This window comes from Platalea leucorodia (genome assembly GCF_965183815.1).
Source record: "Platalea leucorodia genome assembly, chromosome: 22".
Taxonomy (NCBI): domain Eukaryota; kingdom Metazoa; phylum Chordata; class Aves; order Pelecaniformes; family Threskiornithidae; genus Platalea; species Platalea leucorodia.
The window spans coordinates 2880198-2907710 of NC_138844.1; the positions used below are offsets into that span (position 1 = coordinate 2880198).

The following is a 27513-nucleotide window of genomic DNA, read 5'->3' on the forward strand; positions in this document are numbered from 1 at the left end:
GGACCTGGGGACACCTCCGCAATCCGGTCAAAACAGATTGAGGCACTCGTCAACAGAGAGAAGCCGCAGTCCCCCCAGCCCCTGCCCTGGATCTAAATAAATACATTTGCTCAAGTGCGTGTTTTCTCTTGGTCTTTCTTTTCTTAACCTTGCAGGGTCCCCCAGCAGGAGGGGGGGGACGGAGGGGCGGTGGGGATGGGGTGGCTGCTGCGGTCGGGGCAGGGAGGGTGGATGTCAGGCACGCCAGCTGCTGTTCAGCTGCTTTGCCAGAGATAAAACGAGGCGGGCCGAGGCGGTGGGCTCCCCGAGGCGTTAGCAGAGGGGCGCAGACCCCATCCACACTACGCTCCTCTCTACCAACCAGCGCATGAAGGGAGAGGGCAGCTCGCAGCGCAGGCCCCTCACCTCATCAAGACGCAGGCCACATCCTGGGGCATCCTCAGACCAGGGTTTAATTCTGCTGTAACCGAGGAGCCGCTCTGTGCAGACCACAGACACCTGCCTGCCTCAGGGCTCAGCACCCACCGTCCTGCGACTTCGGTGACAAATATGGCCCAGGGAGGCGTCCCCCTGAGCCACAACCTCTGGGGACAGCTGGCGTGGATGCTCATGCCACCTCCGCAGTGCAACAGTCTCCCACAAGAGCCGGCAACGGTGAGAGACCTGGAGATGCGGCCACAGAGTGAGCATGAGAAGGGGGTCGATGCTACAGCGCTGAGGCCAAATAAACCCTCCCTGCCCCACCGGGGGACAGGAGGCAACGTCACATCAAGGCACTAAGAGCAACATGTGGCTAAGTCACAGCTCTGTCCCCACAATGAGGGAGAGCGGCAGGGTGAGCCGGCTGCTCCCAAGGCCGCGGTGGGAGGACAGGAGCCAGTCGTGCCCCAAGCCGAGTCCCTCGCCGAGGACGGAGCCGGTCCCACATCACTTATGGCGTTTTTTCTTCTGTTCTTTGCGCTTCTGAGCCCTCACGTCCTTCTTCAGGCGGCTGTCAACAACCTTGAACTGGCCCTTGACGCCAGGAGGACGGCGCACCCGGCGTCCTACGCCTTTCTTAGCCACCAAGTAGGTGACCTGCCGCTTCTCCTTGGCCAGCCCAGCCTTCTTGTAGATGCTGCGGGAGAACGGCAAAAGATGAGACCGAGACCCCAGCACCCCAGCCCAGCTCCAGCAGTTTGGCTTTGGGACGCATCCAAAGACCAATACTGGGTCCCACCGCTCCTCTGGGGCTCTGTGCCCCAAGATGGGGCTCCCTTGCTTGCTCTCCCACCCCTCAGCCTACACCTGGGTCTAGCCCAGCCCTCTCCAGCCCTGCTGGGTGATGTGCAGGAGCTGTGCCCACAATCGAGCCCAGCACGACATGAAAGATCTGGATCCCAGCTTCACCACTCACCGCCGCAGCTGGGCCACCTTCTCCCTCTCCGAGATATCCACTGTGCTCACCACGGCCTCTGCTTTCTTCTTCATCTGCTCCATCTTCTTCAGCATCTGTGGGGACAGCGAGGGTGAGGGACAAGGGGGATCGGAGGAGGGACAGAGCACCTGGGAGGGGGAACAGAGCACCCGTCCAGGGCCACAGCCCCACTCACCCGCCGCTTCTTGCGGGCCTTGGCTTCCGCCACTTTCTTGATGGGGCGGGCGTTGATTTCACGCCAGCGCTGCCGATACGCCTCAACCGTCTGCCGGTCCACGGGAATCTGCTTGCGCCGGTGCTGCTTCTCCTCCTCTGTGAACCACTCCGGCAGCTCTCCCTCATCCTCATTGAAGGAATACCTGCGGGGGGACAGACTCGGGTGAGCTGTGAGCGGGACACGGGGTCCCCACACCCACACATCTGCCACCCCCGCGGACTGTCTCCTGTTGGGAGACCAAACGCTGCTCCCCCTCCAGCAACCACAGCTGCACGTACCTGTTGAAGGAGTCATCAATCAGGTCCCGCCTGGCCTTTTTGGAGGTGGCGATGACGGAGCCGAGCGCCAGGCCCTCTGCGTCCAGGACACGGGCTCTTTTCACTGCAGGATATGGAGAGATTAAAGCTTGGCCTAATCTGCAAGCAGCCCTGCCAGTGCAGAAAAGCACGGTCCGACCCTGCCTACTGTCCATAGAGGGACACAGGGTATCATCGGATGCACGTGGGTCGAGACAGCACCTCCCACTCACCTGGGTTCTCAATGGGCACCACCTCGAAGCCACACGGCTCGACACGGCCCCGCTTCCTCCCCGCCGGTATCAGTGGCCTGCGGAGAGGAGAGCGGTCAGGGCTGGGGTCCTCACCTCCCCGCTCTCCAGGAGTGTGGAGCTGGGGGAGAACATCCAGACCGCCCCCATCTCAGCCCTCACCTCTCCTCATCGCTGCTGCTGTCATCATCACTGCTCTGCTCATCTTGCGCTTTACCAGCATTGGGCCCCGTGTCTGCAGCAGGCGGGGGCTCAGCTGCAGCTTCCTCCTGGGGGGCCGCCGCCTTCTGCCCTTTCCTTGTCGCTTTGTCTGGGGAAGAGGAACCACTGGCTGAGAAAGGGTTGAGGCAGACCCCGTTGCAGACCATTCCTTTAGAGACCCAGCTCGTTAATGCTACACTAATGCCAGCTCGTTATCTGTGTAATGATACAGGCTGGAAGCAACCTCTGGAGATCTCCATTCCTGCTCAGAGCAGCGTCCACATGGTGGCTTGATCCAGTGCCCCAGACCGGGCCACAGGGCTGTCCCTCTGCGCCCCCCGCCAGCGACGCAGCCCCCCACGAACCTCTCTGAGACTCGCGCTGTCTCTCAGCCAACATCTGCGACTGCCCCAGCTCCAGGTCCTCATCCGCATCATCCTCGATGCCGGCAAAGGCGTCCTGGGGGTGGGGAGCAGAGGGTCAGGGGACGCAGGGCAGACCTGGGGAGCTGCTGGGGCCGAGGCTGCCCTGTTGTTTCTGGCCCAGTAGGACTCACCTTCCCAAACCACAGGCTGGTCTGCCGTTCTTCCAGCACCGACTTCTCCTCCAGGGGTACCAGCAGGGGATTCTCCTCTTCCTCCCCTTCCTCCTCTTCTTCCTTCTGCTTAAACTTCACCCTGTGACAGACAGCAGCAGGACCAGTGCTCCCCAGCCAGGAAGGGGTGCGCCCACTGCCAGATACTGGAGCTGCTCCAAAGGAAGCCCCTGCCCCAGGGAGGCCTCTCCCAGCCCTCACCTTTTTGCACCCTGCTCTCGCCTTTCCCGCTCCAGCCGGCGCTGACGGGCCTCTATCTCAACCAGCTCCTCCGGGTCCAGATCGCTGGCCAGAGACACGTCATCCTCTTCCTCATGATCCGAGATGCAAATGTCATCGTCCCCTGGTCCTATCTCCAGGAGGGCATCTGCTGATGCCATGTCCCCCCGGGTCACCTCGTTCAGCAGCTGCAATACAAGCAAGACTGGAGTCACAAGCTACAGCGCGTCAGCCACGTGCCTGCCACTGCCCTGGCCCCGATGGCTCTGGGAGCCTGGCCTCCCCCTGCCCCACGCACCGGAGTCCTCTGGATAGTCCGGAGGGAGAACATGCTGGTGTCGCCATCATCGGCGATGGAGACACCAGGGAGGTCCATCTTCAGCTCCACACGCTCACGCTGCTTCCGCTGTTCCTTCAGGATCTTCTTCTTCTTTCTAGGAAAGGAGGCAAAGGAATGAGGCCACACTGTCTCCCTCCCCGCACACACGGATCCCAGTGGCTCATCCACTGCCACATCGGTGCCAGATCTCCCCCAGGACTGGGGACCCAGCAGCACTGCCATCCCTCTGTGAGGGGTCCCCAACCCTGGGGCAGAGGGGGCCCACGCCAGCTTGGAACAGCCGCTTCACCTGCCCGGAGCAGCAGACAACCCCGAGGACCCCAGACCCACAAACCCCACCCGCTGTCGACAGAGGGGCAGGCTCTGACCCAGCCACCCTCTGTCCCCATCGCTAGAGCCCCCCTGTGCTCCGCTGGCCCTGTACTCCCCCATCTCTCCTCATCTGAGCTCTTTTTACCTCTTTAACTCTGCCAGCTCCTCGGCCTTCATCTCTGCCAATGCCTGCTCTACCTCCTCCTCTTCCTCTTTCACCACCTCACCGGCTGCATCTTTTGGCAATGTCTTCTTCTCCTTCTTCTCCTCCTCTTTGCCTTCTTCCTCTTCACCGGAGCTCAGGCTGCCAAAAGGAAGGAGCTCAGACCCCCTCTCCTGGTGGTGAGCCCAGCCCACCGCGTTGGCGCTCTGGGGAAGCCCTGTTGTTCCTACTTGATATCCAGCTCCTTTGCCTGTTCTTTCAGCTTTTTGGCCAAAAAACGCCGCAACTTCGTCCTCCAGTTCAGCAGGGCTCTGTGCGGGAAGGCAGGCTGTTAGAGACACCCACCGGGCCCAACATAACGGCCTGTCCCAGTCCCCCCCAGTACCTGAGCTCTTTTCGTCCCAGCACGCGGATATCCTTGCAGCACTGACGCAGCTCCTCCGTGGTGGAACTGTGATTCTCCAGCTCACCGTCCCCCAGCGTGATCTGGAGAGAGGAGAGGGAAAGGGCTGTTACGCCTGGGCCGCAGCTCCTGCCCTGCCTCCCCTCCGCAAGAACAGGAAGGGGGCCATTGCTGGGGCACCCGGCTCCCTCTTTTCATCGCTCTGTACTCCTGGGGACGTCTCAGGGGCCACCACAGTCTCCCTCGCTTCAGGCACTCACCTCGTTGGCCTTGGAGAGGAAGTCCACAGGGTTGGGAGCCTTGAGGAAGTCCATCAAGGTGAATCGGTGGTAGAGGGTCGTGTCTCCATCTGCGTAGCCTTCTGCCTAGGGAGGAAGGAGCTGTGTGAGCCAGAGCAGGGCACATACAAGCAGCTTCAACCACGCCTAAAGGGTGAATGATGTCACGTAACCCGTGTCTTGCTGCAGCATCCACCTAAACGTGCCCACAGGCCTTACGGACGAGGGCAAGTTACCAGCCCCAACCTGCCAGCTCCACGGTGTCCCCCAGTCCCACCTCGGACTCAGAAAGGTGACAACGAGAGAGGTTTGTGTCAGCTCCATGCCCAGCTGAGGCCACTTGACACGGCCTTTACTGTCTCGTGTCCTAAAGACACCTCACAGAGACACAAACCCAGCCACCAACTGTTGCAGGAAGGGTTTTACCGATCCATCCCCAGCCTCGCAACTTGTTCACCGCCTCCCCATCACCACACCGCCTTCTAAGGCTGTAAACCTCCCCAAAACTGGCTCTTCCACCACTTTGCATCCCCAGACCTTTCATTTTCCTGAGCAACTTGGCTTATTACAACCTCTTTGGCCCCAACCCCCAACCCCGTTAAGTGTGTGTTTGGTCTCGCTGCCCAGCGAAGCAAGCTCATACCTTTGGCTTCTTTTTGCTGACCAACTCGCTAACAGACTTAGTCTGAACCTCCACCTCCTTGAAGGCGTATTTTGGGTCAAAAAACTTGCTGTCGATTTTGTCCGGAGCCTGATATCCTGGGATGGAAAAATCGGAGACATCAGCAGGTTTTTCCCAGCCCCATCGTAGTGGCTGCAGGTCTCCCCCGGCTGCTCACCCTGGCACACCACAAAGATCTCAGCGGACTCGTTGCGGGATGCTTGGGGCTTGGTGGCCTGGACCTTGCTGAAGAACTGCTGGAAGATCCAGAGAAGCGGTTGGTAGTCTCGGGAACGAAAAACCTTGGTGATGAACCAGCCGCCTTTGCAGAGGAATTCGCAGGCCAGTTTCAGGGCCATGAGGGTCAGGTTGGCTGGAGCAGGAGAGAAAGGCAGTCAGCAGTCGTCACCGTCCCCACCACCCAGCTCCCCGTCCCGCAGCGCACATCGCTGCCGCCCTGCCCTGCTGGGGTATGAGATGTGCCTGCCCTCGTGCCCCCCCAGACGGCACCAGGCCCCACGCCAGCCCCGTGCGGGCCCCACCTTGGGAGTAGGCATCGTGCACCCAGCTGGCTCCCACGTTGGGCGCTCCGTCGTTCAGCACCACGTCCACCTTCCACGTCTGCAGCTCCTTGCGCAGGGCCTGAGGGATGGGGACACGCGTTTGTCCCACTGACCCCTCTGCAAGAACCAATAGGCAGCACCCCCATCCGTGTCAGCTCCGCTCAGCCCCCTGCCACGGTTCTACCGGACCGGCGCGTGACGCTCGGGGCAGGGCAGACGGGTTCGTACCTGGCGGCACTTCTCAGTGGTGATGTCTTCCTGCAGCGTCACCACGTTGGGAATGGGCTTGATAGGGACCAAATCCACCCCTGGCATAAGGAAGAGATGTGAACACCACAACCTCTCAAGAGCGGACTCCAGCCCGCCCCATGCGGCTTCCCACCCGCCCTCTCCTCCTACCAGGATCCCCAAATCCAGGATTCCCAAATCCAGGATTCCCTTCCTTTGGCCTCATCCAGGGACTGCGGTGGAGATCCCTGCCCCCAGCCCACCCTCACCCATCACTCACCAACGATCAAGCTGGAAACCGGCATGAATTTGGAAGCCACCTGCAGCCTGGAAACAACAGAAAGGATCAAAGCTACAGCAGGATCCCAGGAAATCCCCCAGCCTTGAACCGTGCTGCCTGGATGTTTGGGATCAGCTTTGGCATCGAGGACAGAGACCGAGAGGAGCCAGCACAACAAAGATCACAAAAGCCACTTCACAGCGAGGTCCCAGGGCAGCTGGCAGCACTGGGCTGTGACCTGGGGCCCTGACACCACTCACCACCCGCCGGGGGCCGCGCACAGGTCCAGCAGCGCCCGGGCCTTCTGCAGGAACTGGAACTTCCTATTGAGCTGGAGAAGCTTGAAGGAGGAGCGGGAGCGAAAGCCTGCAGGGGGAAGAGCCGCGGGTTACGGATTACCGGGGTGACCGGGGCCGCAGCCCCCTGCCCCGCAGCGAGCGGGCAGGCCCCTCACCGGTCTCCTTGGCCAGGTGGTAGAACTTGTCCCTCCGGCTCTTGCCCAATTTGCTTTTCTTGCCCATGGCGGCGCCGGGTGCGGCCCTCCGCGGGGTCGGGCCCTGCTGTCAGCCGCCGGCACGGACCTGGGGGAAGCGGAGGGGCTGAGCTCGGGGCGAAGGGGAGGGACGGCCCGGCGTCCCCCCGCCACCTCCCCAGGCGAACCCCAGCGTCCCCTCAGCGCCCCCCCGCTGCCCCCACCTGCCCCGTGTCCCCCCGGGGACCACCCGCACCCCGCCGCCCCCCGGGGCCTACCCCGGCCCGGGGCCCCCTCCGCCCCGGCACCCGGTGTCCCCTTCCCCCGCCCAGGCGGCTGCCGCTACCGCTGCCCCCAGCGCACACACACACACACACACATACACACACACACACACATACATACATATACATACATACGCACACATACGCACACATACGTACACATACACACGCACACACGATCCTGCCGCGGCCGCGTGCCCCCGCCGTCTTCCCGGAGTGCCTCCCGCGAGCCACTCGACTTCCGCTTCCGCTCGCCCTCGGCGCCATCTTGGGAGTGGCGCGTCCCTGCCGGCGGGTCCGGGCGGGTTGCCGCGGGCGGAAGAAGGGGAAACGATAACGAGTCCGCTCGGAGGCGCGGCTGCGGGCTGCCCTCGCGCCTCCGGTACCTCGCGATACGGAGAAATCACCTTTGACCGTACCAAGATGGCAGCAGGGCCACGACCAGAGCGAGCCACTCGTGCGCATGCGCACTTCACCCCACCGTTGCCGCACGGCGCATGCGCCCTCCACGGCTCGGGGCGGGAGGGCGCTCGGTGCCGGAGAGAGGAAGTGACGCCATGACGCCCGGCGGGCAGCGGAAGGAGGGCGGCGGCCATCTTTAGTGCCGGCAGGAGCGGCGCCGGCGTCCCGATGCCGGCGGAGAAGATGGCGGTGGACGGGCCCGAGCAGGCACGGCCGGGCCGGAGCGGGCTGGAGCGGGGCGCGGCCGCCGGCCGGGGGGTGCTCGGGTCGCGCCGTGCTGCCGCGGGGCTCTGCTGGCACCGGATCGGGTCGGGGCCTGGCGGGCGCCGTGACTCGGCGGGTCCCCGAGGAGGCGGGGGCCGACCGGGGCCTGGGTCAGGCCTTGGGGAGTGCGGGGCGAGGCTCCGGGAGGGCCGAGGGAGGAGGGGAAGGGGCGTGCGGGTGGGAACGGTGAGACCCGGGGGGGAAGAGGCGCTTTGGGGCTGCTGGGCACCGGGCCGGGGAGGCAGAAGGTGGGTGGGAGAGAAAGCGGGGACTCGGGACCTGGCCCGGGGGGGTCGGAGGGGGAAATGGGGACCGGAGGGTCGGCGCAGAGACCGCCCGGGAGGAGAGATGGTTTTCGAGGTCCTGGGTGGAACGGGAGGCCCTTGGTGGGGCTAAGGCCGGTGCTGCTGAGCTCTGCTCTCTCACAGATGGAGATGGACGATGGGAAAGGCGGCACGGGGCTCCGGCAGTACTACCTGTCCAAGATCGAGGAGCTGCAGGTGAGCCAGTCTGCGCTGCACAGCAGCCTGCCCCAGAACGGCATCGCTGCGGTTCCAGCTGGGACGGCATGGCCGCGTCCCTACGCCTGCGCTTGCCTCGAGAGCACCCACGGCCTTTGCCGTGCTGCGGGGGCCCCGTTCTGGGGCGCGAGGAGGAAGCGGTGCCCCAGGCTGGTATCTACAAGCAGGACCCAGCTTTTGAGTGGTGCAGGCGTATGAGATGAGCCTCAGTCCTGCGAGCTGACGGCGCTGCTGTGTGCCTGTGAGGTGTTGCCAGCCCTCGGCAGTGGGGTTTGGCTGGCCGCGTCCTGCTGGGAGGGGCTGTACCCTCCCGGTGCCTGTCCCAAGACAGAGGCCGTTGTGCTGGTGCCCACACTCGGATGATGTGAGCGCTGCCCGGGATGTGGAGGACTCAGCAAAGCTTTTCTCCCAACAGCTCATCGTGAATGAGAAGAGCCAGAATCTGCGGCGCCTGCAAGCGCAGAGAAATGAGTTGAATGCTAAAGGTACGGCTCGGCTCCTCTCATCTTCCTCGCCCAGGGCTCTGTGGCTGGTCCTACCTGCGGGGCTGGTGGCTCCTGGCCTGGCTACTGGCCACCGTGGCGAGTGCTGCCCCTCCATCGTGGGCAGGGGGTCTGGGCGTGGGTGCCTGTGGCCGGTGCTGACGTCTCCCTCTCTGCAGTGCGCCTGCTGCGGGAGGAGCTGCAGCTGCTGCAGGAGCAGGGTTCCTACGTGGGAGAGGTGGTGAGAGCCATGGACAAGAAGAAAGTGCTCGTCAAGGTACGAGGCTGAGCTGTCCCGAGGGCAGCCGGGGCTGGGGGGAGCGGGGTGGGTCTGACAGAGCCTCCCTTTGACCCCACGGGGGTTGGAGCGAGCGTGAGCATGAGCTCTGGGGGGATGTAACAACCAAAAGAAGTGAAGGGAGAGCTCTTTCTCCAGAGGAGCACATTGCAGCGGCTCTCCTGAGCCCAAACCTTCCCAGGGCGGTGGGAGGCAGCTGCCTTAGGGCTTCCTGGGGGCAGGAAGGGGCTGCAGGGAGTTTGGCGGTGGCTGAGCTCTCTGGCTCCTTCCTCCCGCTCCGAGCAGCCGGTGCGGATATCGGGTGCATGACGGGACTTTTTGGAAAAACAACTCTCACGGTGGCAACTGCCGCCTTCCAGGTGCACCCGGAGGGGAAGTTTGTGGTGGACGTGGACAAGAACATCGACATTAACGACGTGAGTGTCCTGGGGACGCGACCGCTCCCTCCGGGCAGCCTGGCGCTGCCTGCCCCCTCCCCTGCCGCGGGGATGCCGAGCTCCGCTCTGCTCTCGCCGCAGGTGACCCCGAACTGCCGCGTGGCCCTGCGCAACGACAGCTACACGCTGCACAAGATCCTGCCCAACAAAGTGGACCCTCTCGTCTCCCTGATGATGGTGGAGAAGGTTCCGGATTCCACTTACGAGATGATCGGGGGCTTGGACAAACAGATAAAGGAGATCAAGGAAGTGATCGAGCTGCCAGTCAAGCACCCTGAGCTTTTTGAGGCGCTGGGGATCGCCCAGCCCAAGGCAAGTGCTGCTGCTGTGGGCCTGGGGTGGGGGGCAGCGTTGCCACAGCCTTTGTCACCCTTTGGGACGTCCCCGTGCCTCCTGCCGGGGTGCGGCTGCCCGTGCGGGCACGGAGAGCGGTGCTGAGGTCCCCGCGCGGCCGTTGCAGGGCGTGCTGCTCTACGGACCCCCCGGCACCGGCAAGACCTTGCTGGCCAGGGCTGTGGCCCACCACACCGACTGCACCTTCATCCGCGTCTCGGGCTCCGAGCTGGTGCAGAAGTTCATCGGCGAAGGTAAAAGGGCGCCAGGGGAGGCGGCTGCTTGTGCCGGAGCCCCAGCGATGCTGGGTGGCCTCGGGACAGACGGAAGCGCTGCGGCTGTGCGGAGCTGTGCGCGGTGCCAGCGCTCGGCCCTCTCTGCTCCCCGCAGGCGCCCGCATGGTGCGGGAGCTGTTTGTGATGGCCCGGGAACACGCGCCCTCCATCATCTTCATGGACGAGATCGACTCCATCGGCTCCTCCCGCCTGGAGGGGGGCTCCGGCGGGGACAGCGAGGTGCAGCGCACGATGCTGGAGCTCCTCAACCAGCTCGATGGCTTTGAGGCCACCAAGAACATCAAGGTAGGAGGGTGCCACCCTGCCTGGGCCCTGCGGTGGCAGCGGGGTGCCCGGAGCGGTGACAGTTGCTCGCCCCATCCAGGTGATCATGGCCACGAACCGGATCGACATCCTGGACTCGGCTCTGCTGCGCCCTGGCCGCATCGACAGGAAGATCGAGTTCCCCCCTCCCAACGAGGAGGTAGGCGGGGGGCCCCCTCGGCGCGCCCTGGCTCTCCCTTGCTGTCCCCAGCCCTCCCCGGGCGCGATTCCCGTGGCTCCAACCCTGCCTTTGCTGCCGCTCTCCTCCAGGCCCGCCTCGACATCCTCAAAATCCACTCTCGGAAAATGAACCTGACGCGAGGCATCAACCTGCGGAAGATCGCCGAGCTGATGCCGGGGGCGTCGGGCGCGGAAGTGAAGGTGAGCCGGGGGCGTCGGCGGCGGGGCTGGCGGAGGGGGAGCGGCGGGTGACGTCCCTGTCCCTCGCAGGGGGTGTGCACAGAAGCTGGCATGTACGCGCTGAGGGAGAGGCGGGTGCACGTCACGCAAGAAGACTTTGAAATGGCTGTCGCCAAGGTAAGCGCCGCGGGGGAGGCGAAGGGGGGGCTGCTGGCGGGTTTCTCCCAGAATGGGGAGCTCTGGGGACAAAGAACGGTGTCAAGGGGGATGTCCCCAAGTTCTTACGCTGCGGGTGACATGGAAGAGGCGGTGGAGACGCCTCCCGGGGCTGCGGTGCGCAGCCAGAGCCTGGCTGGAGCTGGAGGCTGCAGTGCCTTCCCCGTGCATCGGTATTGGGGTGCTTTTGGGGGTTATTAGCACCCAAATTGGGGAGCAGGAGGGGGCCTGGAACCAAGCGTCTCCCCCTCCCTGCCCAGGTGATGCAGAAGGACAGCGAGAAGAACATGTCCATCAAGAAGCTGTGGAAGTAACGGTGAGGCTGGGGCGGCTCCCGGGGCCGCGTTGTCTCAATAAAGTGCTGCTATGGCCACGCCTGCGCGCTGATTTGGGGTAAGGGGGGTGGAGGACTTCAGCACACGCACACAGAGCTGCTGCTAACTGGTTTTATTAGAAAATATCCAAAATAGACAAAAAATGGTTACACAAGAGGCAGAGCAGGCACCCCTGAGCCGTACACCCTGGGAATACGTAAACGCCCCCCTCCCCTCTGCCTGCGACCGCCCGGAGGAGGCAGAGCCGCTCCGGCCACGCCGCGGGGAGCCGGCGGGGTTAAGGCACTTCAGTGGCTGCGGCGGGTGGTGGCAGCCTCCCCTCAGCCCAGCGCTGTGGTCCCCTGGCTCCCCAGCAGCTCCAGTTCTCCCAGTGCCCCCGCTGCCCGCAGGCTCCCCGGGGGCAGAGCTGCCCCCTCTGCCCCCGAGACCTCCTATCGTGTACAGGACAAGTCGCTAATTAACGTAGAACAGCGGGGGGGTGTGGTATAATCAACTGATTGTCAAAAACTTAACGCTAAAAAACTTGGTTACGTATAAAAAGAAGAGCTTGGGCCGCGCCAGCCCTCCGAGAACACCACGAACCACTGCATAGATTGAGGCAATGAGTGCAGTAAGAGGAACTCAATATATTAATCAAATACAAACCCACTGTACAAAACGCTGCTTTTTTTTTTTTTTTCTTTTTTTTTTTTTATAAAACCTGTTCACAAAAATAGTGCAAAACGTCGGGCACCAGCGCCGGGGGGAGAGCTGGCGTTTGGAATGACAAAACTTTGGTTGAAGAGGGGCCGGGCTCAGGGAGGGCTGGCAGGGCGGGCAGCGCCTCCCGGTCGGCACAGGCAGCTTTTCCCTGCTGGGCAGCGACTCCAGGAGGGTTTTTGGCCAGAGGAGGGGAGCGAGGAGGAGGAGGGCTGCGTTCAGTGCTACGGGGAAGAGGCGAACGGCACGATGCGAAAGCGGGAGGCGTTAATGCAGCAGAAGGGCTGCAGCGGGACTTCGGGGGGAACCGGGGGACCCTCCGCTGTGCTCTGCCTGGGGCTAGAGCTTCCCGGCCGAGGGGAGCCCAGGGGTGCGCGTGGCTCCGAATCCCTCCAGGCACGTAGGCGTTGTGCAAGTGCTGTATTTGATTCCAGTAAGAAGTACCGTCAGGCTCAGGCAGCAGGGAGAGGAGAAGGAGCTCCCGAGCCCCCACCAGCCCCTTAGGTGAGGCGGATCCCGAGCACTTGTTCCAGTTCCTGCCGACGCTGCTGGACCTGGAGGAGAGGAGGGCGGTCAGGCAGGGAGAGGGGCTGCCCCAGGGAACCCCCCGCCGCCATCCCGGCCCGCCGCAGCACCCCGCCGGCCCGCCACGCAGCCCACCTTGGCGAAGATGTGTCTGCCCACAGCCTCCTGCGCCCAGGGCTGCTGGTAGAACTCGGCTCGCCGCTCCTCCTCGGGGTTCCCGATCACGTCCGTTATGATCTGAGCAAAACACGGGGTGAGCGCCAGGGCCAGACCCCCCAGCCCCTCGCCCTGCCTTGCCCCAGGGCTTTACCTTGAGGTCCCGCCTCTGGGATTTGATCCATTCCTGGATGAAATCCTGCGGGTTGTTGCTGAAGCTCAGCATGAAATCGCGTTGCGTCTTCAGCTGGTTGATGGATTCGATGGTCTCGTGAATCTGGGGAGATGACAGGGGGTGAGAGGCAGCTGTGTCCCCCCAGAACAGGACACCGAGCTCCCCCCAGCCCCCCTGCGGCCACCCCGTCCCCGCACCTTGGCATCCAGGGAGGCGATCTCCTGCTGGTTGGTGGTGGAAGCCAGGAAATTGCTCATCTGAGCTTTCAGGGGATCGTCCACCTCCACGTCGATGTCGTAGCAGGCCGTCTTCTTCTGGTCATTGGGGTCCACGCTGGGAGGAAACGGGGTGCAGGGGTGGATCAAGTCCCATGACAGCAACACCCGTACCCCCCTGACTGCCCCAAAAAGCCACCATGTTTGGCCGATTCTTCCCCTCCCAAGTGACTTGTGCTCACTGCCGCTTTGGGCTGGAGACGTCGTAGCCCCCGCAGGGGCTGCGCTCCCCTCCTGCACCCCGGCGGGGAGGTACCCTGCCCCTCCACCCCCCAGAGCCCCTACCTGATGGTGTGGTTGATGATGATGGGATCTGGGTGCTGCAGGAGCCCCGCCAGCTTCATGGGGATCTCCGAGAAGCGCATGCGGATGCAGTTAAAGATCTGGAGGGGCAAAGCAGAGCGTTTGTTGCCCATGGCAGGGGCTCCTTCCACCCGCCACAGAAAGGGCCAGGCAGGAGGAGGGGGCTTGCCCAGCCCTGGTTTGTGCACGGCAAGCTGGTGGGTGCAAACCCCTGGGGAAGGGGCATGAACTGAGGCTGGGCAGTCTGGAGCGTCTGTTTTGAGCCAGAAAAGATGCTTTTTGTGGCCTTGCTGGAGGCGGGAAGGGTGCTCTCCTCCCAGCGAAGCGTGCTGGTGCCGCGGGGCGAGGGCTGACCTGGCGGAAGTAGCGGTTGCAGTTGATGTACTCCTTCTCGTGACTGTCCTGCAGCTTGTTGTGCTTGATGTAAAGCCAGAGTGCCTGCATGATGCTGGCGCGGGTCTGGGTGTGCACCCCGAGCAGGCGAGCCAGGCGAGGGTCCAGTTTGTACTGTGGTGGCTGCAGGGACAGGCAGGATGAAGGGGGTCTGGCACTTGGAGGGGCCCCGCCTGCGGGCATGCTGCCCCACACAGCCCTTGTGTCACACACGTGTGTCACCGCAGGCTGCAAGGTCTGTGCCTGGGGCTCTCTGTGCTCTTTTCCATCCCCACAGCCCCCCAACAGCCTCATAGTAAGGCTCTGCCCCAGCCCAGGCCTGTTTGCCCCCACCGGACCTCCCCGCACAGACGAGGTGCTGGAGGAAGGGCGGCAGGGCACGGCCAGCACCCGCGAAGCCCCGGGGCCCCTACCTGGTGATCCAGCATGAGCAGCAGAGTGCATTTCACATTGACGTCGCCGGGACGCTTCACTTGGAAGCCATCAGTCTCCTGGGTTGTGGGCAGACGGTGCCACTATGAGACCAAGGGGACATCGGTCAACTCCAGGACCACGACAAGCCACCCGCTAACAGGCTTTGCGTCTGCAGCCAGGAGCAGAGAGCGCCGGTGCTCAGGCTCTGCGCAGGGGTTCAGCAGAGGCAGACAGCCTGGATCCCACCCCTGCCAAATCTGGGAGTTGGACCGCAGCGGGCTTCAGCCAAGAGCCCACCCGGTCCAACAGATACAGCTTGATGCGCTCCAGCCCGGAGGCAGATGGGAGTTTGGATGGGCTGGGGGAGTTACAGCCCTGAGCGCCTGACGTCAAGGGCTCAAACAGCTCCTGGAGTCAAGGCGGGATCAATCCTGCCTCAGCCTGCGTAGGGGCTGGGCATCAGAGCTGCGCTCACAAATCACCCCCCGTGTGAAGGGGATTTACCACCACAGAAACAAGCATTTCGCAGGGCAAAAAGTGTGAGCTGGGTGCAGGGAAAGCCTGCTCCACACAGGAGCGCCCCAAAAAAGGTCTGATCCCACTCATAGGCAAGGCTTAATCTCCCCGAGGACCTTCCAGCCAGGCAGTGGGCTGGGAGGCAACAGGGAGGACCCTTCTCCCCGCTTGGCACTGGGATGCACAGATGAGCCTTTCTGTGGCATCACCGCCTGTGTTGGGCCTTGTATTTGCAAATCTGTGGGGCCCAGAGCTGCCCAAGCCACCTCTCAGAGCCATGGCCTCGCTGCAGCCCCACACCTCGCGGCTCTAGCTGCATACTTGCAGGCGTGAGGGGGTTAAGAGCCGAGGGGACAGCGGTTGCTGCCAGGAGCTGTCACCGCTGGCCACCAGCCAGCACCAGGGAGGAAAACACAGCTCTAAACTTGAGCCTGGAAAGCTCGGCACTGAGCCCTGGCACCCAAAAGCACCTTGCTCAACCCCCTCTTGCAGTGGGACAGGCGCTGGGCTGGGGAGCTGAGGGCCTGCAGGGTGAGCGGCAGGACCACGTCCCACCGCCCGCTGGGGATCACAGCTCTCCCCGCCCTGCCCGGGGTGCGGAGCCAGCCCCGCAGCACGGCCGGGAGCCTCCCACCTCACCTCCACCAGATGGTTGTCTGGCCCGTACAGCTCTTTGTCCAGCTCAATGACGAGGCTCTTGAAAAAGGAGGAGAACTTCCTCTTCTGCTTGCTCGGCTGCAAAACAGAGCGGGAGAGGCTTGGCCTGACACCACCAGCCACGGAGGGCCCCAGCCCAAACACTGCCTCCAGCACCCAGCGAGCAGAGAGCTGTGTCCACCCCCGCCAAGCTCTCAGAGCACCAGTGCTCCTCCCACAACCAGTTCATCCCTGCCCACATCCTTACGTCCTCCAGCAGTTTGCCCTCCACGCGTAGCTCCCAGGAAGCCACACGCTCACCACCCTCCCCTTCTTCTTTGGCTGGGGTGAAAGTGTTGGAGATGTAAATCCTCAGCTTCCGCTTTTGCTGTGGAATAGGAAAACAGAGAGGGGGGATGCTTGGAGTGAGAGGGTGGCTGGCAGCAGCCACAGCAGCACCCACCTCATATGCACCCACCCCACCCAGCTGCTCGCCCTCCCAGCCAGCCAGGGCTGCCACGCACCGTCAGCGGTTTCTTAATGGCCTCCTGAATCTCCATCCTCTTCCGAGCGATGGTTTGGTCCAGCTTGCGCTCAAAGGCGAGGAGGTCCATGTAGGCCTGGGATTCTGGGACCAGTTCCCGGATCTGTCAAACAGAAACAATCAGTCCCTTGCGTGCTGGGATGGGGTTGTGTCCCCGACGCCAGCCCCAGCAATGCTACCAGTGCTGGGCTGACACGCCAAGGAGTCACCCAGTGACAGATCCAGCACAACAGCACCAATTCCTCATTTTAAATGAAGACTACAGCCCTGCAATGCTCTCCCCAAATCACAGAGCTGGACTGTAGACCCCAGTTTGAAGCCTGTCAGTGTGCCCAGCAGCCTGCCTGGTGTCACAGGCAGGTAATGGATTGTTAAGAGGGACCACCAGGAGAGGCTTAGGGTCCTCCTGGGGTCTCCACCCCAAGTCACTGCTGCTCCTTGCTTGCCCAAAGTCCTGCTTGCCCAATTTGGGCACACCCCAAACCTCTCCTGCTGCCCCACAGGAAGAGACAGAAATCCTCCAGGTCGGTTTGGGACCAAGCAGAAATGGCCAGTGGGCAGGAGGCAGCTCAGCGAGATCCTCCTCCTCCTGGGGACCTCATCACCCCGGCTGCCCTGGGAAGGCAGCGCGGATGCACCACCTCCCTCCAGCAGCTCAGCTCCTTCCGCACGCACCGAGGCGGCACTCACCCTCTGTGGCAGGACCTTGTCAGCCATCTTCCTCCTTTTCACCCTGTAAAAAGCACAGACAGGCAAAAAGAAAAATATCACACTGCAAGCTCTTGCAGGACACCTTGTTGCCTGCCTGGTGGGAAGCTGCTGCCTGTCCCGTGCTCGGGCAGCAGTGGGTCTCAGGGGACAACACCGAGCTCTGCTTGTACGCCAGGAGCCCCGTGGCTCTTTTGGCCCTATCCAGGCCACGACTGGGGCCAGGCTCTGGGGAGGGGAGTCACAGCGGCAGTGCCAGCTGCGTGCCACACGGACGGCTCACTCTGAGCCAGGTGTCAAGGCTCCCACTGCAGTGAAGAGGTCTGCGGGAGCAGGTCCCCTTTCGGGGCTGCTCCGTGTGACAGGGACTTTGGACTTGCAGGAGGGGAGCAAAGAAAGGCTGTAAGAGCATCTCGAGCACAAGCCCGTGGATTAGTGCTAGGAAAGCAAATGAGTAAGAAATTACAACCCTGTGGGCAAGCCAAGATGACTCCGGGGGGAAGGTGTTGGACATCTAGAGCCTGTCACCAGGGAAGGAAATCCAGTCCCTGGTTTCAGTTTGCTTTGCTGCTGCTGCCTGCTGAAGGTGCTGCAGGACAGGAGCAAGAAGGCTCTGAGCTGCGGCTGCAGGCACGCTCCCGTCTGCAGGACGGCATTCCCGAGTTTCCTCTCTGGAAGTGGCAGTCACATTCTCCCAATGCTACAAACCAAAGCCCAGTTCCAGGAGCTCACTTAAAAACAGCTTAAAACAAATCAACCTTGCCAAGGCAGGGCCAAAATCGTTGTGGGTAGAGGACGCAGAGTGGCCTCTAGAGCCACAGCAGGGCTGCAGCCTTGCTCAGAGCCATTTTAGCTCTCTCCAAGCTTGTAGTACCCTGTCAGACCACAGGGCCCGGGGCTCTCCTCCCCTCCCACATGCTGCAGGCTCCTGGCCCCCGTCAGCCTGAGCCCACCCCGATGCCCCGTTAAATTCATGCTCAATGCCTGGATACTCGGGGAAACGCTCTCCTCCCATTCTGCTGCACATGTGGGGAAGAGATGGGGCAGAGTCCAGCAGGCAAAGGGAAGTCCCTTTCCCTTGGCAGCACGTGAAGCAGCAGAGCAGCAAACGTGGGCGCTCGTGCTGCCGTCACGAGGTGTCCAAGGTATGCGGGCTGCCCCACGGCCGCTCGTGCAGGAGGACATGTTGGGAGGGCAGCCCTAGCTAAGAGGGGGGTCAGAGCACTTCTTTGAGCTCTTCTTGCTGCATTAAATGCTTCCTGCCCTGCAGGGTTTGGCCACCCTATGAGCAGCTGGCAGGTCCTGATCCCCTGATCCGCAGCCGGCCGGGAGCGAGGATGCTCAACCAGCCGAGCATGGCTGATCCCACGCAACAAGCCCCCGGGAACGGAGCCGCAGCCTTATCTGGCTGCTGACGTCCTTGCAAGCTGCCCCTTGTCCTTAATCCCCAGCTTGGTCTGCAGCACCAAAGGGATGCGCAGGCGCTCTGCAGAGGCTGCGACTCCCTGCGGAGGGATCACAGAGCCAACCAAGCTGTCGGCCACCAGCCCTGCTGCACAGCCAGGGCAGGGAATAGGACCTGAGTATCCGTTAGGACCAAGGGAACCTGCCCTGAGAAACAGCCTCCAGTAATCAAGAAGCCCTCATGGAAAACAGAAACAGAGCAAAGGAATTAGCAGCACTGTAAACAAGCGGGGAGCTGCTGGCAGAGCCTTGCCTGTGACTTGCTGAGAGCAGCCCTAATGAACAGTCCTACCAAGACCGCAGCTCTGGGGAGCGTCTCTGCAACCTGCCACCCCTGTCCCCCGTTTCCACCTATGTCTGTGCCTGCCAGAGCCAGCACGAACCCCTGTGAGAAGGGGAAAGACCCTGAGGAGCCGGTGCTGGGGCCTCTGGCAAGCAAAAACACATGCAGTGAGGCTTTTCAGTTACTGGCGTGGAGATCAGAGCACGGGGAAGCTGCAAGCTGAGTGATCTCTGTCCCCATCGCTGCCCCCCCGTCATCGCAAAACATGCCAGCCTCGAGCTCTGGCAGGTTTCCCACTGCCGGCGGTGCCAGCGGGGGGGAGTCTGCAGGCAAGCCGTGCCAGCTCCCGCCCCGCTGCGGGCAGCTCGCCCCTCTGCAGCAGGGTGGGGAGCTGCGGGTTTCTGCAGTGAAGTGCAACTGGGACCCAGCGGGTGAAACCAACCCCCTCCAGCCTGCTGCGGGTGTCTGTCCTGGAGCGGGAGGGTGCCAACCCCTTACCCTCTCCTCTGGGTGGCCAGTGGCGGCTGTGCCTGGGGGGTCAGCAGGCGCTTCCTGAAGGGGTCCATCATCGACTGCGGCAGGCCGGGTCTCATCGGGGAGGCTGCTCCGTAGGGGGGAGCTCCCGGTGGTCCCACCTGCAGCCCTGCCATGGGCATCCGGCTGCCCGGCGGCATCCCAGGGCGCTAGCAGGGAAGAGAAGAGAGGAAGAGTGTGCGTTAAACACTGCCCTGTGAGGGGGCCTGACCTTTGCCGGGGACCAGCGGATGCCGTCTGCCCTCTCACTTCTTCCCTGGGAGAGATGTCTAAGGCCGTTCTCTGCTCCGAGGTACAGGCGAGGGACAGGCCAGGGAGGAGGGAAGGACATCAGGAGCTGCGGCATTCCTTGCAGGAAGAGTGATGGGAAAGCAGAACCGGGAGGAGCAGAAGCCACTGACTGCAGGGGAAGCCTGGCCTGCCAGGCGGGACGGAGCCGAAGCTGTGCGTGGCCCCGAGCCACCGCCATGCAGCAGGAGACATCAGACCTGGAGCTGTGTGAGACCCCCTCACGAGGGTCATTATGTGCAAAGCCTTCACCCCGGGGACATCAGGGCCTGTGGCGCGAGTTGTGCCATGGGTTCCTCTCCGGGAAGCGGCACTGCTGGCAGATGCAATGCCCGGGAGGGGAGCGGGGCAATCCCACTTCCTCACGGCACTGGTCATGAGGCCGGCAGGCAGGAAGGAAGCCAAGCTCCTGGGGATGGAGGCAAGAGCTCACCCCCCGCCAGCACGCCAGCTCCAGCCACCACGCCAGCTCCAGCCACCATCCTTCCCCCTCCAGGGACCCAGAAAGGGCATTTACGAGCCACGACACGATACCTAACCATTCCTGCAAGGGATCCCCAGCCAGGGCAGCACTCACAGCCCCTCCCCATCCCCTGGAGCAGAGCAGCTTGGCAAGCCAGCACCTGCACTGCGGCTCGCAGGTGCCACCAGGTCTACACCCCACGCATCCCCCCAGGGCCATCGACAAACAGTCACAGCACCCCACGAGCCACCGGCCGCCCCTACGTGCTCCAGCCTGCTTCACCAGCAGTCCAAGGCAACAGCCTCCCAGGATCCTTTGATCCTCAAGCTCCCCCCTGCCAAGATGCAAGGCTGGGAGAGCCACCAAGCCAGCAGAGCAGTATTCCTCTCCTGCCGCAGGCTCCTCAACGTGCCAGGACATCCCCCACGGCTCCCCTCCCACCGCCAGGCCGGGGCACACGGCCATGGTGTGGAAGAGAGCAAACGAAGCCACCTCGCTATCCCAAAGGAGCCCAGCAATGCAACACCACGAGCTGACGAGCTTATCTGCACACAGGCATTAACTTCAGCGCAAACCCCAGGTGCAGGAGGGTTGGGAGCACAAGACCACGGCCGGCAGCCTGCCTGTCCTCCGCAGCTTTTACAGGCAGGCTCAGATCTGCAGTAGGGAGGTTGGTTTGATGGTGGCTGGAGCCAAAACCCACTCACCTCCTCCCCGAAGAGGTGGTAAACACAAAACCAAGAGCTCGAGTTGCTCCTGCTGCAGAGCCCGAGGCCGCGGGTGTCTCTGCAAGCAGGAGATCCCGAAAATATACCAACCGCCGCATTGAGAAGCGTATTGCTGCTGGGAAGTCAAGCAGCAGCAGGCCACGGGATTAGTGCTGCACATGGAAGTTCAAAAACACGCACATGAAGCGCAGGCAGAGCCCGTTACACAACCAAAGGCTGCCTCCACCTTTGCTCAGCCTTCCTTTAAAGCAGGACCTTCAGAGCCTGGGCTTGCTAACCTGCCCCTGCTACAGGGCAGGAGCCTGTTTCTTCCTCCCAACAGCCCCCAAACGTTTCTCTCCTTTTGATCGGCCACATTTGCACAACTCCTTGTGACAACTGGGACTGCACCAGCATTGCCAAGAGCCGACCGCAGCCAGCAGCACCTCCTCTTTTGTCAAAAATCACAAGGCAAGAACCCAGTTTCTCCAGGTTTATCAAGAAATCCTCTGTGCCCAGGCTGGGGGGAGAGGCAGCACTGAGATCCACACCCTTCGCAAAATTAAAAAAACACAGGCAGTGGGTAAACACTGTTTGCCAGTGCAGCGTAGCTACAGGAAGACCGCGCTCCCATAACCATGCTGACTCACCTGTGAGGGCTTCTGGAGGACAGATAAACCATGAGAAGAGGCTGTGAAAATTGTCATCAGAAATCTGAGAGCCCCAAGCAAAGTTGCATAGCGCCAAGGCTGCCTGCAGTCACCTGCAGCTCCCTAGAGCCACCAGAAACATGGAGAAGACGGATGGTTTTTGAAGAAAACCTCGGCCTGGGTGTTTCTCAAGCCCATGCAGGACATTGTCATCGGTGCCATGGGGAAACCAGTCTGAGGGCAGGCAGGTTCCCTGTGCGACAACATACAACACCACAACCCCTTCCCAAAGCACGTGGACGGGAGAATGCATCAGCAGCTTGCTTGGACTAAGAGGCAACGTGGCCACGACGAGCTCCTGTCCTTCGGCCAGCGCAGCTCTCACCACCATGGCCCCTCTGCCACTCCATGGGACACGTTTCTGATCTATCCCTGAAATGAGAGATTCGGAGGCTGGCTGAGTTGGCTGAGAGGGTCTTTGACAGCTCCACATCTTGTGCAAGGTCTCCTGTGTGTCCATCTGCTCTTCAGAGGGCCAGAGACTGCTCAGTTACAAGAGGAGACACCTCTGTCAGCAGAGAGAGATTCAGCGCAAGGATGAAGGGATCTGTCATATTTAAAGACTTCAACGTCACCTCCACAAACATCTGAGAACCATCAGCCACAGTTAAGCTGCTGGGGGAGCGAGCTCCAGCCCACCAGGGACCCGCGTTTGATCACTTGGATGAGCAAAAAAGGGAAGGCAGAATCCTCCACACGGATGTTTTTTTCTCTGTTTACCATCAAGATTTGCAAATTGCTAACGGAGAAGCCTCTTGGCAAAGCAGGGCCAGCCTCTGCCTCGTGTTCAATCAGTGACCGCATCCCTGTGCAGGGAAAACTCAGCTCCCTGAAGGCTGCAGGCTCCTAAGACTCAACTCATGCAAGAACGGCACAGCCTTAAATCTCCAGCTAAGCCACGAAGCAGCGTTACAGCCCCGGTGGGGTGAAGCCAGCCTCCAGCCCCCTTCGGAAACCCTGGAAATTAGCAGGATGCAAAGGGGCTTAAAGTCAGGAAATTTTATTAGACTGGCTCAAACCAAGACCTTCTTTAGCTCCCTCCTGGCTACCAGAACCCCTCGTCCCTCCATCCACCCCTCGTCACCCAGGGCAGTGTTGCTGCCCCATCCCCTCCGGGTACTGCCTCGTCCTCCCCTCCCTGCCCCACCGCCCCTGCCAGTGGGGCGGACAAAGGGCAAACCTCGCGAGCTCAGCTCTGAGGAACGAGCTGGACAGCATCCAGCCTTCCCTGCAGAGAGCGAGCGGAGCCGTTTGGAAACGGGACAGAAAACAGCTTGTTTCTGTTCCCTGCCAAAGCCGAAGGAACGAATGGGGCTGGCTGCGGTTTAGTGGTTCATCCCAGGTCAATGCACAGGCCGCTTGCGTTTGGGGAGCTCTGTTGAGAGTCAGCTTCAGTTGAATCCAACGGGATGTTGGAAGGCTTCCCGATGGACGTTCATTGGCATGACAGGAGCCTCCCCGCCTGCCAAAGGACCCTTTTTGAGGAAGGGCAGGCCAGAAATCGGAGGCTGGTAGCAGAAAGGAGAAACAAGGGGAGCAATAAATTGCAGGATGGATCTGCAAGAAGCAGCCAGGCTGGGGAGCGAGCTTGAAGAAAAGCAGCATTTCAGAAAACAGCTTGCGAGCCTCTTCATCTTCCTTCCAAGACCGCAGCTCTTTTCCTGCAGCTCCCAACAAGGGGGGAAAGGCAATTCCCAACGCACGTCCAGTTTTGCTCCGTCCAGAAAGGTACGACCCAGCTTTGTATGCACTAACAGTCAGGGAGCGAGAGCCCACATGCATCCTCACCTGGGGCTTTGGGAGCAGAGCCCTGGACGGACGCCAGGCAACAACAGCTCTTCCTGCAAGTTCCTCCCCGCGAGCCCGGATGGCAGCGCTTCCCATTAGGACAGAAGCAAAAGCAAACCCTGCTCAAACAGGATTTGAGCTCCATGCCAGACTGGTCTCAAGGAGAGCTCGGTTGCCACTGCTCAACCCGGGGCTTCAGGTGGATCTGAACCAACCGAGTCACCCCCAGCACACCCCAAAACAGTGTTTTTCCCCTCTTTGTTCCTTCTTATCTGTGAGCAAATCCCTCTTGGGAGGGTGCCAGGAAGAGCCTGGGTTCGTGCTGGCAGAGATCTTCATCCGGGAGGTGGTGTTATCGAGATGCCAGTGTATGCTGCAAGCTCTTGAGCAGCACCTTGCTCCCACAAGCTACCCCAACACAGCTCGTCACGCTTGGAAGGGCTGCCCTGTTTTGATACAGGAGAAGCTCCAAGAGTCAGATCGCTTCTCAGCTAAAAACCATAGATAAGGAAGTAGTAAATTAAAGAGAGAAGGGCAAAGCAACAGACAAAGACACCGAGCAGATTCAGGACACGTGCTGGCAACGTTTCAAGCAACAGTGGAGATGTCTGGGTCCAGACAAACCTGCCCATCTGCGGCCTCACATCTACAGGTCAGAGAAAGGAAAAGTCACGGGGATTCAAATCATAACACGGGCGCTAATGCAAGCAGGAACAAGGAACAAGGGTGTTGGGTTCCTGCTTGAAAGAGAAACTCTGGCAGCCTCTAATGCAGCGTGGAGGCATGCACAGGAAGAACAGAGATAGGTGCCAGGTATAAAACACTGCCTTTGGTGGTGCTGCAGTGCTAAACTGCCCAGAGAATGGCTCTGAGAGCTCCTGAGAAGGTCCTGTGGAGGAAGATGGAGCGAGAGCCTTCAACAGCAAGGTCTGGAGATGTTTTCCACCTAAGCAGAACCTCACTGTCATGTTTCCCCAGGAGAAACAAAGGGTGCCGTGGTCTCCGTTGTTGCCTTCCTCCCTCTTGCTCCAAGAGGACAGCGTTCATCTGCTTTGTATCGTCACTTAAACTAACTCGAGGCTCGGTCTATGACGAAACCTGCCTTGGAAACCATCTCCCTTGGGAAGGGTGGGGTCACCCAGCCCGAGCAGCATCGCAGCTTTCTGGTGCAGCTCCAGCCCTGGCTCATGTCCCCAGGCCCCCTTCAAACCAATCCCAATCACCCAATGAGCAGGAACAGTTTTCCTCGGCTCCCAAGAAGAGAGGGTGGATCTCTCCCGTGCCGCACTACGCCCTCTCCAACATGTCCAGGCCACGCCATCTTTCACCTGGCTCCATACCAGCAACCCACACTTCTCCGGCTCCTCCGTCCCAGCTGCCTGCACAGGTTTCTCCACGAAGCATGACTCTGCTTTCCTTCACACTGCCGCCTGCCCAGGGACGGGATCACCGAGCCGCAGCTGCTTTCAGGGTTAGGAGTTGCTCGGACTGCAGCAGCCCTCCTGTCTCACGGAAAACAGGCTCTTTCTCACCAGCAAGTGCCAATGAAACCCTTTTAACGGAGCACCTAACGAACACTGCTTTTGGCCACCTCTGTGCACCAGCAAAGCATCAGCGCGGGGTAACTTCGAGGCTGGAGCACTGCCTTGCACAGTCCCACCTCCACCACAGGGAGCCAAGCCCGCTCCCTGCCACGGCGTGAATCTGATAACTCGGGAAAAGCCTCTGCTAAGCCCCAAACTAGCACCTGAATAAACAGAAGAAAGGCTCCTTGCTAAATTTACACTGGCCAGCACAACCTGGATGCCGGGGGCTGGGACTCAGCCTTGGCATCCATGCTGCCACCAGCACAGGGACTGGGACGGGGGCTCTGCCCACAGACCCACCACCAAGCAGCCCGACAGCTCAGCTGATCACCCTGCTTCTGGAAAAAGCCCTCTCCTTCCTGCTCTGGGCACAGCACTGGCACCTGGCTGCTCTGGAAACATCAGCTCCCACAAGGGTCCCAGATCGGTCCCAAAAGGGATTCCCAAAGGGAGTCATCTTCTTGAATTCCCTGCTTGAGCTGCCAGTAAATAACCAGGAGGCATGCAAGGATGTCAAAAGGACGAACATATGTTTAATAATCCAGTGATTAAAGAGTCCCTAAGCACTTGCTGGCATGGATGAGGGCTGTTGTGTCTCCTAGTGCCCAAATAATGAAGTTCTACATTAAGCCAGAGCATAACGGAGCAGAGAAGTCCTCTGGGTACGGCAGGGGTGGCCGCTGGGAGGGGAGGGGCTGCCTTCCTCAGCTTGGGAATTGCAAAACAAAGGGCAGACCCTCTGGATCATACCCGCTCTCCCCTCCCGTGCGCAGGCAGCCCTGCCAGCGAGCTGCCAGCCAGATGCAGCCCGCGGCCAGATGCGAGGCACGGCACTCACCGCCAGCCCCGGGGCTCAACTGGCCCCGCCGACGCAGCCAGCTCCTGCACCGGCTTGCCGGTGCCAGATACCGCGGTGACATACACTCGGTGTACATCACCCTACGCCAGCCGCGCACTCCCAACACCTGCTACCTGCTGTTATGGCCAGCAACAGGGGGGAAAAGCAAGCATATGTTAGCCTGTTTACCCACAGCAGTGAGCGGCTCCTGGCTGCTCCAGTCAGGCTCCAGCTTCCCAGCTGGATTTTGCAACCTGCCGCATGGAAGGTCAGGGCAAACGATCGAGCGCCCACTCGGCCCGAAACGCCTCCGAGTCGAGTTACCGTCAATTCATGCTCAGACTGGCCTTGGCCACGCCATCTCACTTTTCAGTGCTGGTCTTTTTGGCGTTTTTAAGGCTACAGGGGGAAGTCGGTTCCTCATCTTGTATTAACGAAGCTTAGAAGCTGGAAATTCCCTCGGCTTGATTTATTTCTTAAGTTTTAATTCATGCAAATAAGGCAGCAGCTCTGGAGGAGGCTATCAGCAGCGGATGAGAACGTGTTGCACAACTGGGCTCCTCCATTTCAAGCCTGCCTGGAATATTGTGCTTTACACCAGAAACCTAATAACCACAATAATCACCGTGTACCTAAGAGCAAACCGACCAGCTGCAAGGGGGAGGTGGAAACTTGAGTGTATGTCAGAATACACTTCTTATAGAGATGTTCAGGCTGGAAAATGAGTGATTTCTTTTGCTTTTTGAGGAGTGCTCCCTGTTCAGATTTACTTTGCCCCAATGTTAGCAAGCGCCTGCTCTCCTCGTCCACCACTCAACCATCTCCCGAGCTTCCTCCTGGAGAGATCCACCCGCAACGCCGAACGGTTACCTCCACCTTTGCCAAAGACGCAGATAAACAGGTTTCCAGGCGGCTCCGTGCTATGGGAAATGGCTGCGGAGCCGGGCACGGGGCTCGGGCTCCCTCCGCTCCGGGCCGCGGCGGGACCTCACCGGGTCACGGGGCCGGGCACGGCGGCCGCTGCCGGGCGCTCACCGGCCCTGGCTGCGGCGGCGGCGGGGAGGAGCTCGGCGACGCTCCCGTCACTTTTACCGGTTTTGGTTTGGTTTTTTTTTTTGAGAAGGTGGAAAGCGAGAGCACGGCAAGACAGAGCGTGGGGAGGTCCCCTAACTAAAAACGGCAGGAAGAGAACATTACCCGGGACTCAGGCCGTGGGCCCCGGTGGAGGCTGGGCCCCCGGGTGAGGCACACGGCGGGAGCTGTGGAGGCCCGGCGGCCGCTGCCCCGGCCCGCCGCGGGCCCTGAGGCGCAGGGAAGGCCCCAACGGCCGGCCCGGCTCCCTCCGCCGCCGGCCCGGACGGCGGGGCCCCGAGGGGGCCTCCGCGCCCCCCCATCCCCTCACGCCGCGCCCCCCCCCCCCCCCCCCCGAGGCCGCCTCACCTGGTACTGCGCGGCGGCCGGGCCCATGGGGCGGTAGCCCGGAGCGGCGGCGGCGGCGGTGGCCGGAGGCGGGTTGGGACCGCGCAGGATGGCGGGGCCGGGCCCCGGGGGCGGCGGGGCGGCGGCGGGGGGCAGCGGGCTGAGCGGGAAGGCGCCGCGGCCGGCCATGGCGGGGGGGCGGCCCCCGCCCGCGCTGTTTACTCGGAAGCGGCGGCAGCGGCGGCGCCCGGAGACGGAGTCAGCGCGCGGCGCCCGCTGGCCCCTCCCCCGGCACGCCCCGCCCCCGAGCCGTGCCCCCGCCCCCGTAAAGCCACGCCCCGACAGTGGGCCCGCCCCCAGGCGCGGCCCCGCCTCGCCGGGGCGCTGCGCACGTGTGTGCGCGCGCGCGCGCGCCTGTACCTGGGGGGGAGGGGTGTGCAAGGGCGCGTGCTTGCGCGTGCAATGGGTGCGGGCGCGCTGGCGCGCGCGTGAGGAGGCGCTTATGGAGGCGGGCGGGGTGCAGGCGCGTGGGATTGAACGCGCGGGCGTTCGTGTGCGCGGGCGTGCAGGCGCGAGGGTGGGCGTGTCCGTGCGTCTGCGCG

The 27513-nt window shown here is 61.8% G+C and overlaps 3 protein-coding genes across 9 annotated transcripts; 1 reads left to right on the plus strand and 2 right to left on the minus strand.

The window, feature by feature from the left end:
* Positions 1-167: 167 nt before the first annotated feature.
* FTSJ3 (FtsJ RNA 2'-O-methyltransferase 3) lies at positions 168-7672 on the minus strand. 5 transcript variants are annotated; one of them, XM_082331778.1, is made up of 22 exons: positions 7600-7672; positions 6879-7005; positions 6685-6790; positions 6425-6471; positions 6145-6224; positions 5896-5995; positions 5532-5726; positions 5336-5451; positions 4675-4779; positions 4397-4497; positions 4242-4322; positions 3994-4152; positions 3495-3630; positions 3179-3384; positions 2939-3059; positions 2748-2841; positions 2344-2491; positions 2164-2240; positions 1913-2015; positions 1593-1776; positions 1397-1491; positions 168-1117 (listed from the first exon to the last, which is right to left on the minus strand). In XM_082331778.1, the coding sequence occupies exons 2-22, from the start codon at positions 6943-6945 to the stop codon at positions 928-930; spliced, it is 2511 nt and encodes an 836-aa protein (XP_082187904.1). In that variant the 5' UTR covers positions 6946-7005; positions 7600-7672; the 3' UTR covers positions 168-927. The 5 variants fall into 5 exon arrangements, with proteins under 5 accessions (XP_082187904.1, XP_082187905.1, XP_082187902.1 ...); XM_082331779.1 differs by having other exon boundaries at positions 7588-7606; XM_082331776.1 differs by lacking the exon at positions 7600-7672 and adding an exon at positions 7354-7564.
* A 75-nt stretch (positions 7673-7747) lies between these two features.
* On the plus strand, positions 7748-11525 carry PSMC5 (proteasome 26S subunit, ATPase 5). 3 transcript variants are annotated; one of them, XM_082331782.1, is made up of 12 exons: positions 7748-7849; positions 8335-8406; positions 8843-8912; positions 9089-9186; positions 9567-9623; positions 9726-9956; positions 10105-10231; positions 10368-10558; positions 10638-10736; positions 10847-10957; positions 11027-11113; positions 11413-11525. In XM_082331782.1, the coding sequence occupies exons 1-12, from the start codon at positions 7811-7813 to the stop codon at positions 11464-11466; spliced, it is 1236 nt and encodes a 411-aa protein (XP_082187908.1). In that variant the 5' UTR covers positions 7748-7810; the 3' UTR covers positions 11467-11525. The 3 variants fall into 3 exon arrangements, with proteins under 3 accessions (XP_082187908.1, XP_082187907.1, XP_082187909.1); XM_082331783.1 differs by lacking the exon at positions 7748-7849 and adding an exon at positions 7873-8016; XM_082331781.1 differs by having other exon boundaries at positions 9567-9956.
* Positions 11526-11562: 37 nt separating this feature from the next.
* SMARCD2 (SWI/SNF related BAF chromatin remodeling complex subunit D2) lies at positions 11563-27151 on the minus strand. The gene is made up of 13 exons (XM_082331780.1): positions 26933-27151; positions 19077-19261; positions 16814-16856; positions 16104-16226; positions 15848-15967; positions 15583-15678; positions 14427-14528; positions 13975-14136; positions 13603-13700; positions 13240-13375; positions 13022-13144; positions 12847-12948; positions 11563-12740 (listed from the first exon to the last, which is right to left on the minus strand). The coding sequence occupies exons 1-13, from the start codon at positions 27098-27100 to the stop codon at positions 12687-12689; spliced, it is 1512 nt and encodes a 503-aa protein (XP_082187906.1). The 5' UTR covers positions 27101-27151; the 3' UTR covers positions 11563-12686.
* Between the last annotated feature and the right edge of the window lie 362 nt (positions 27152-27513).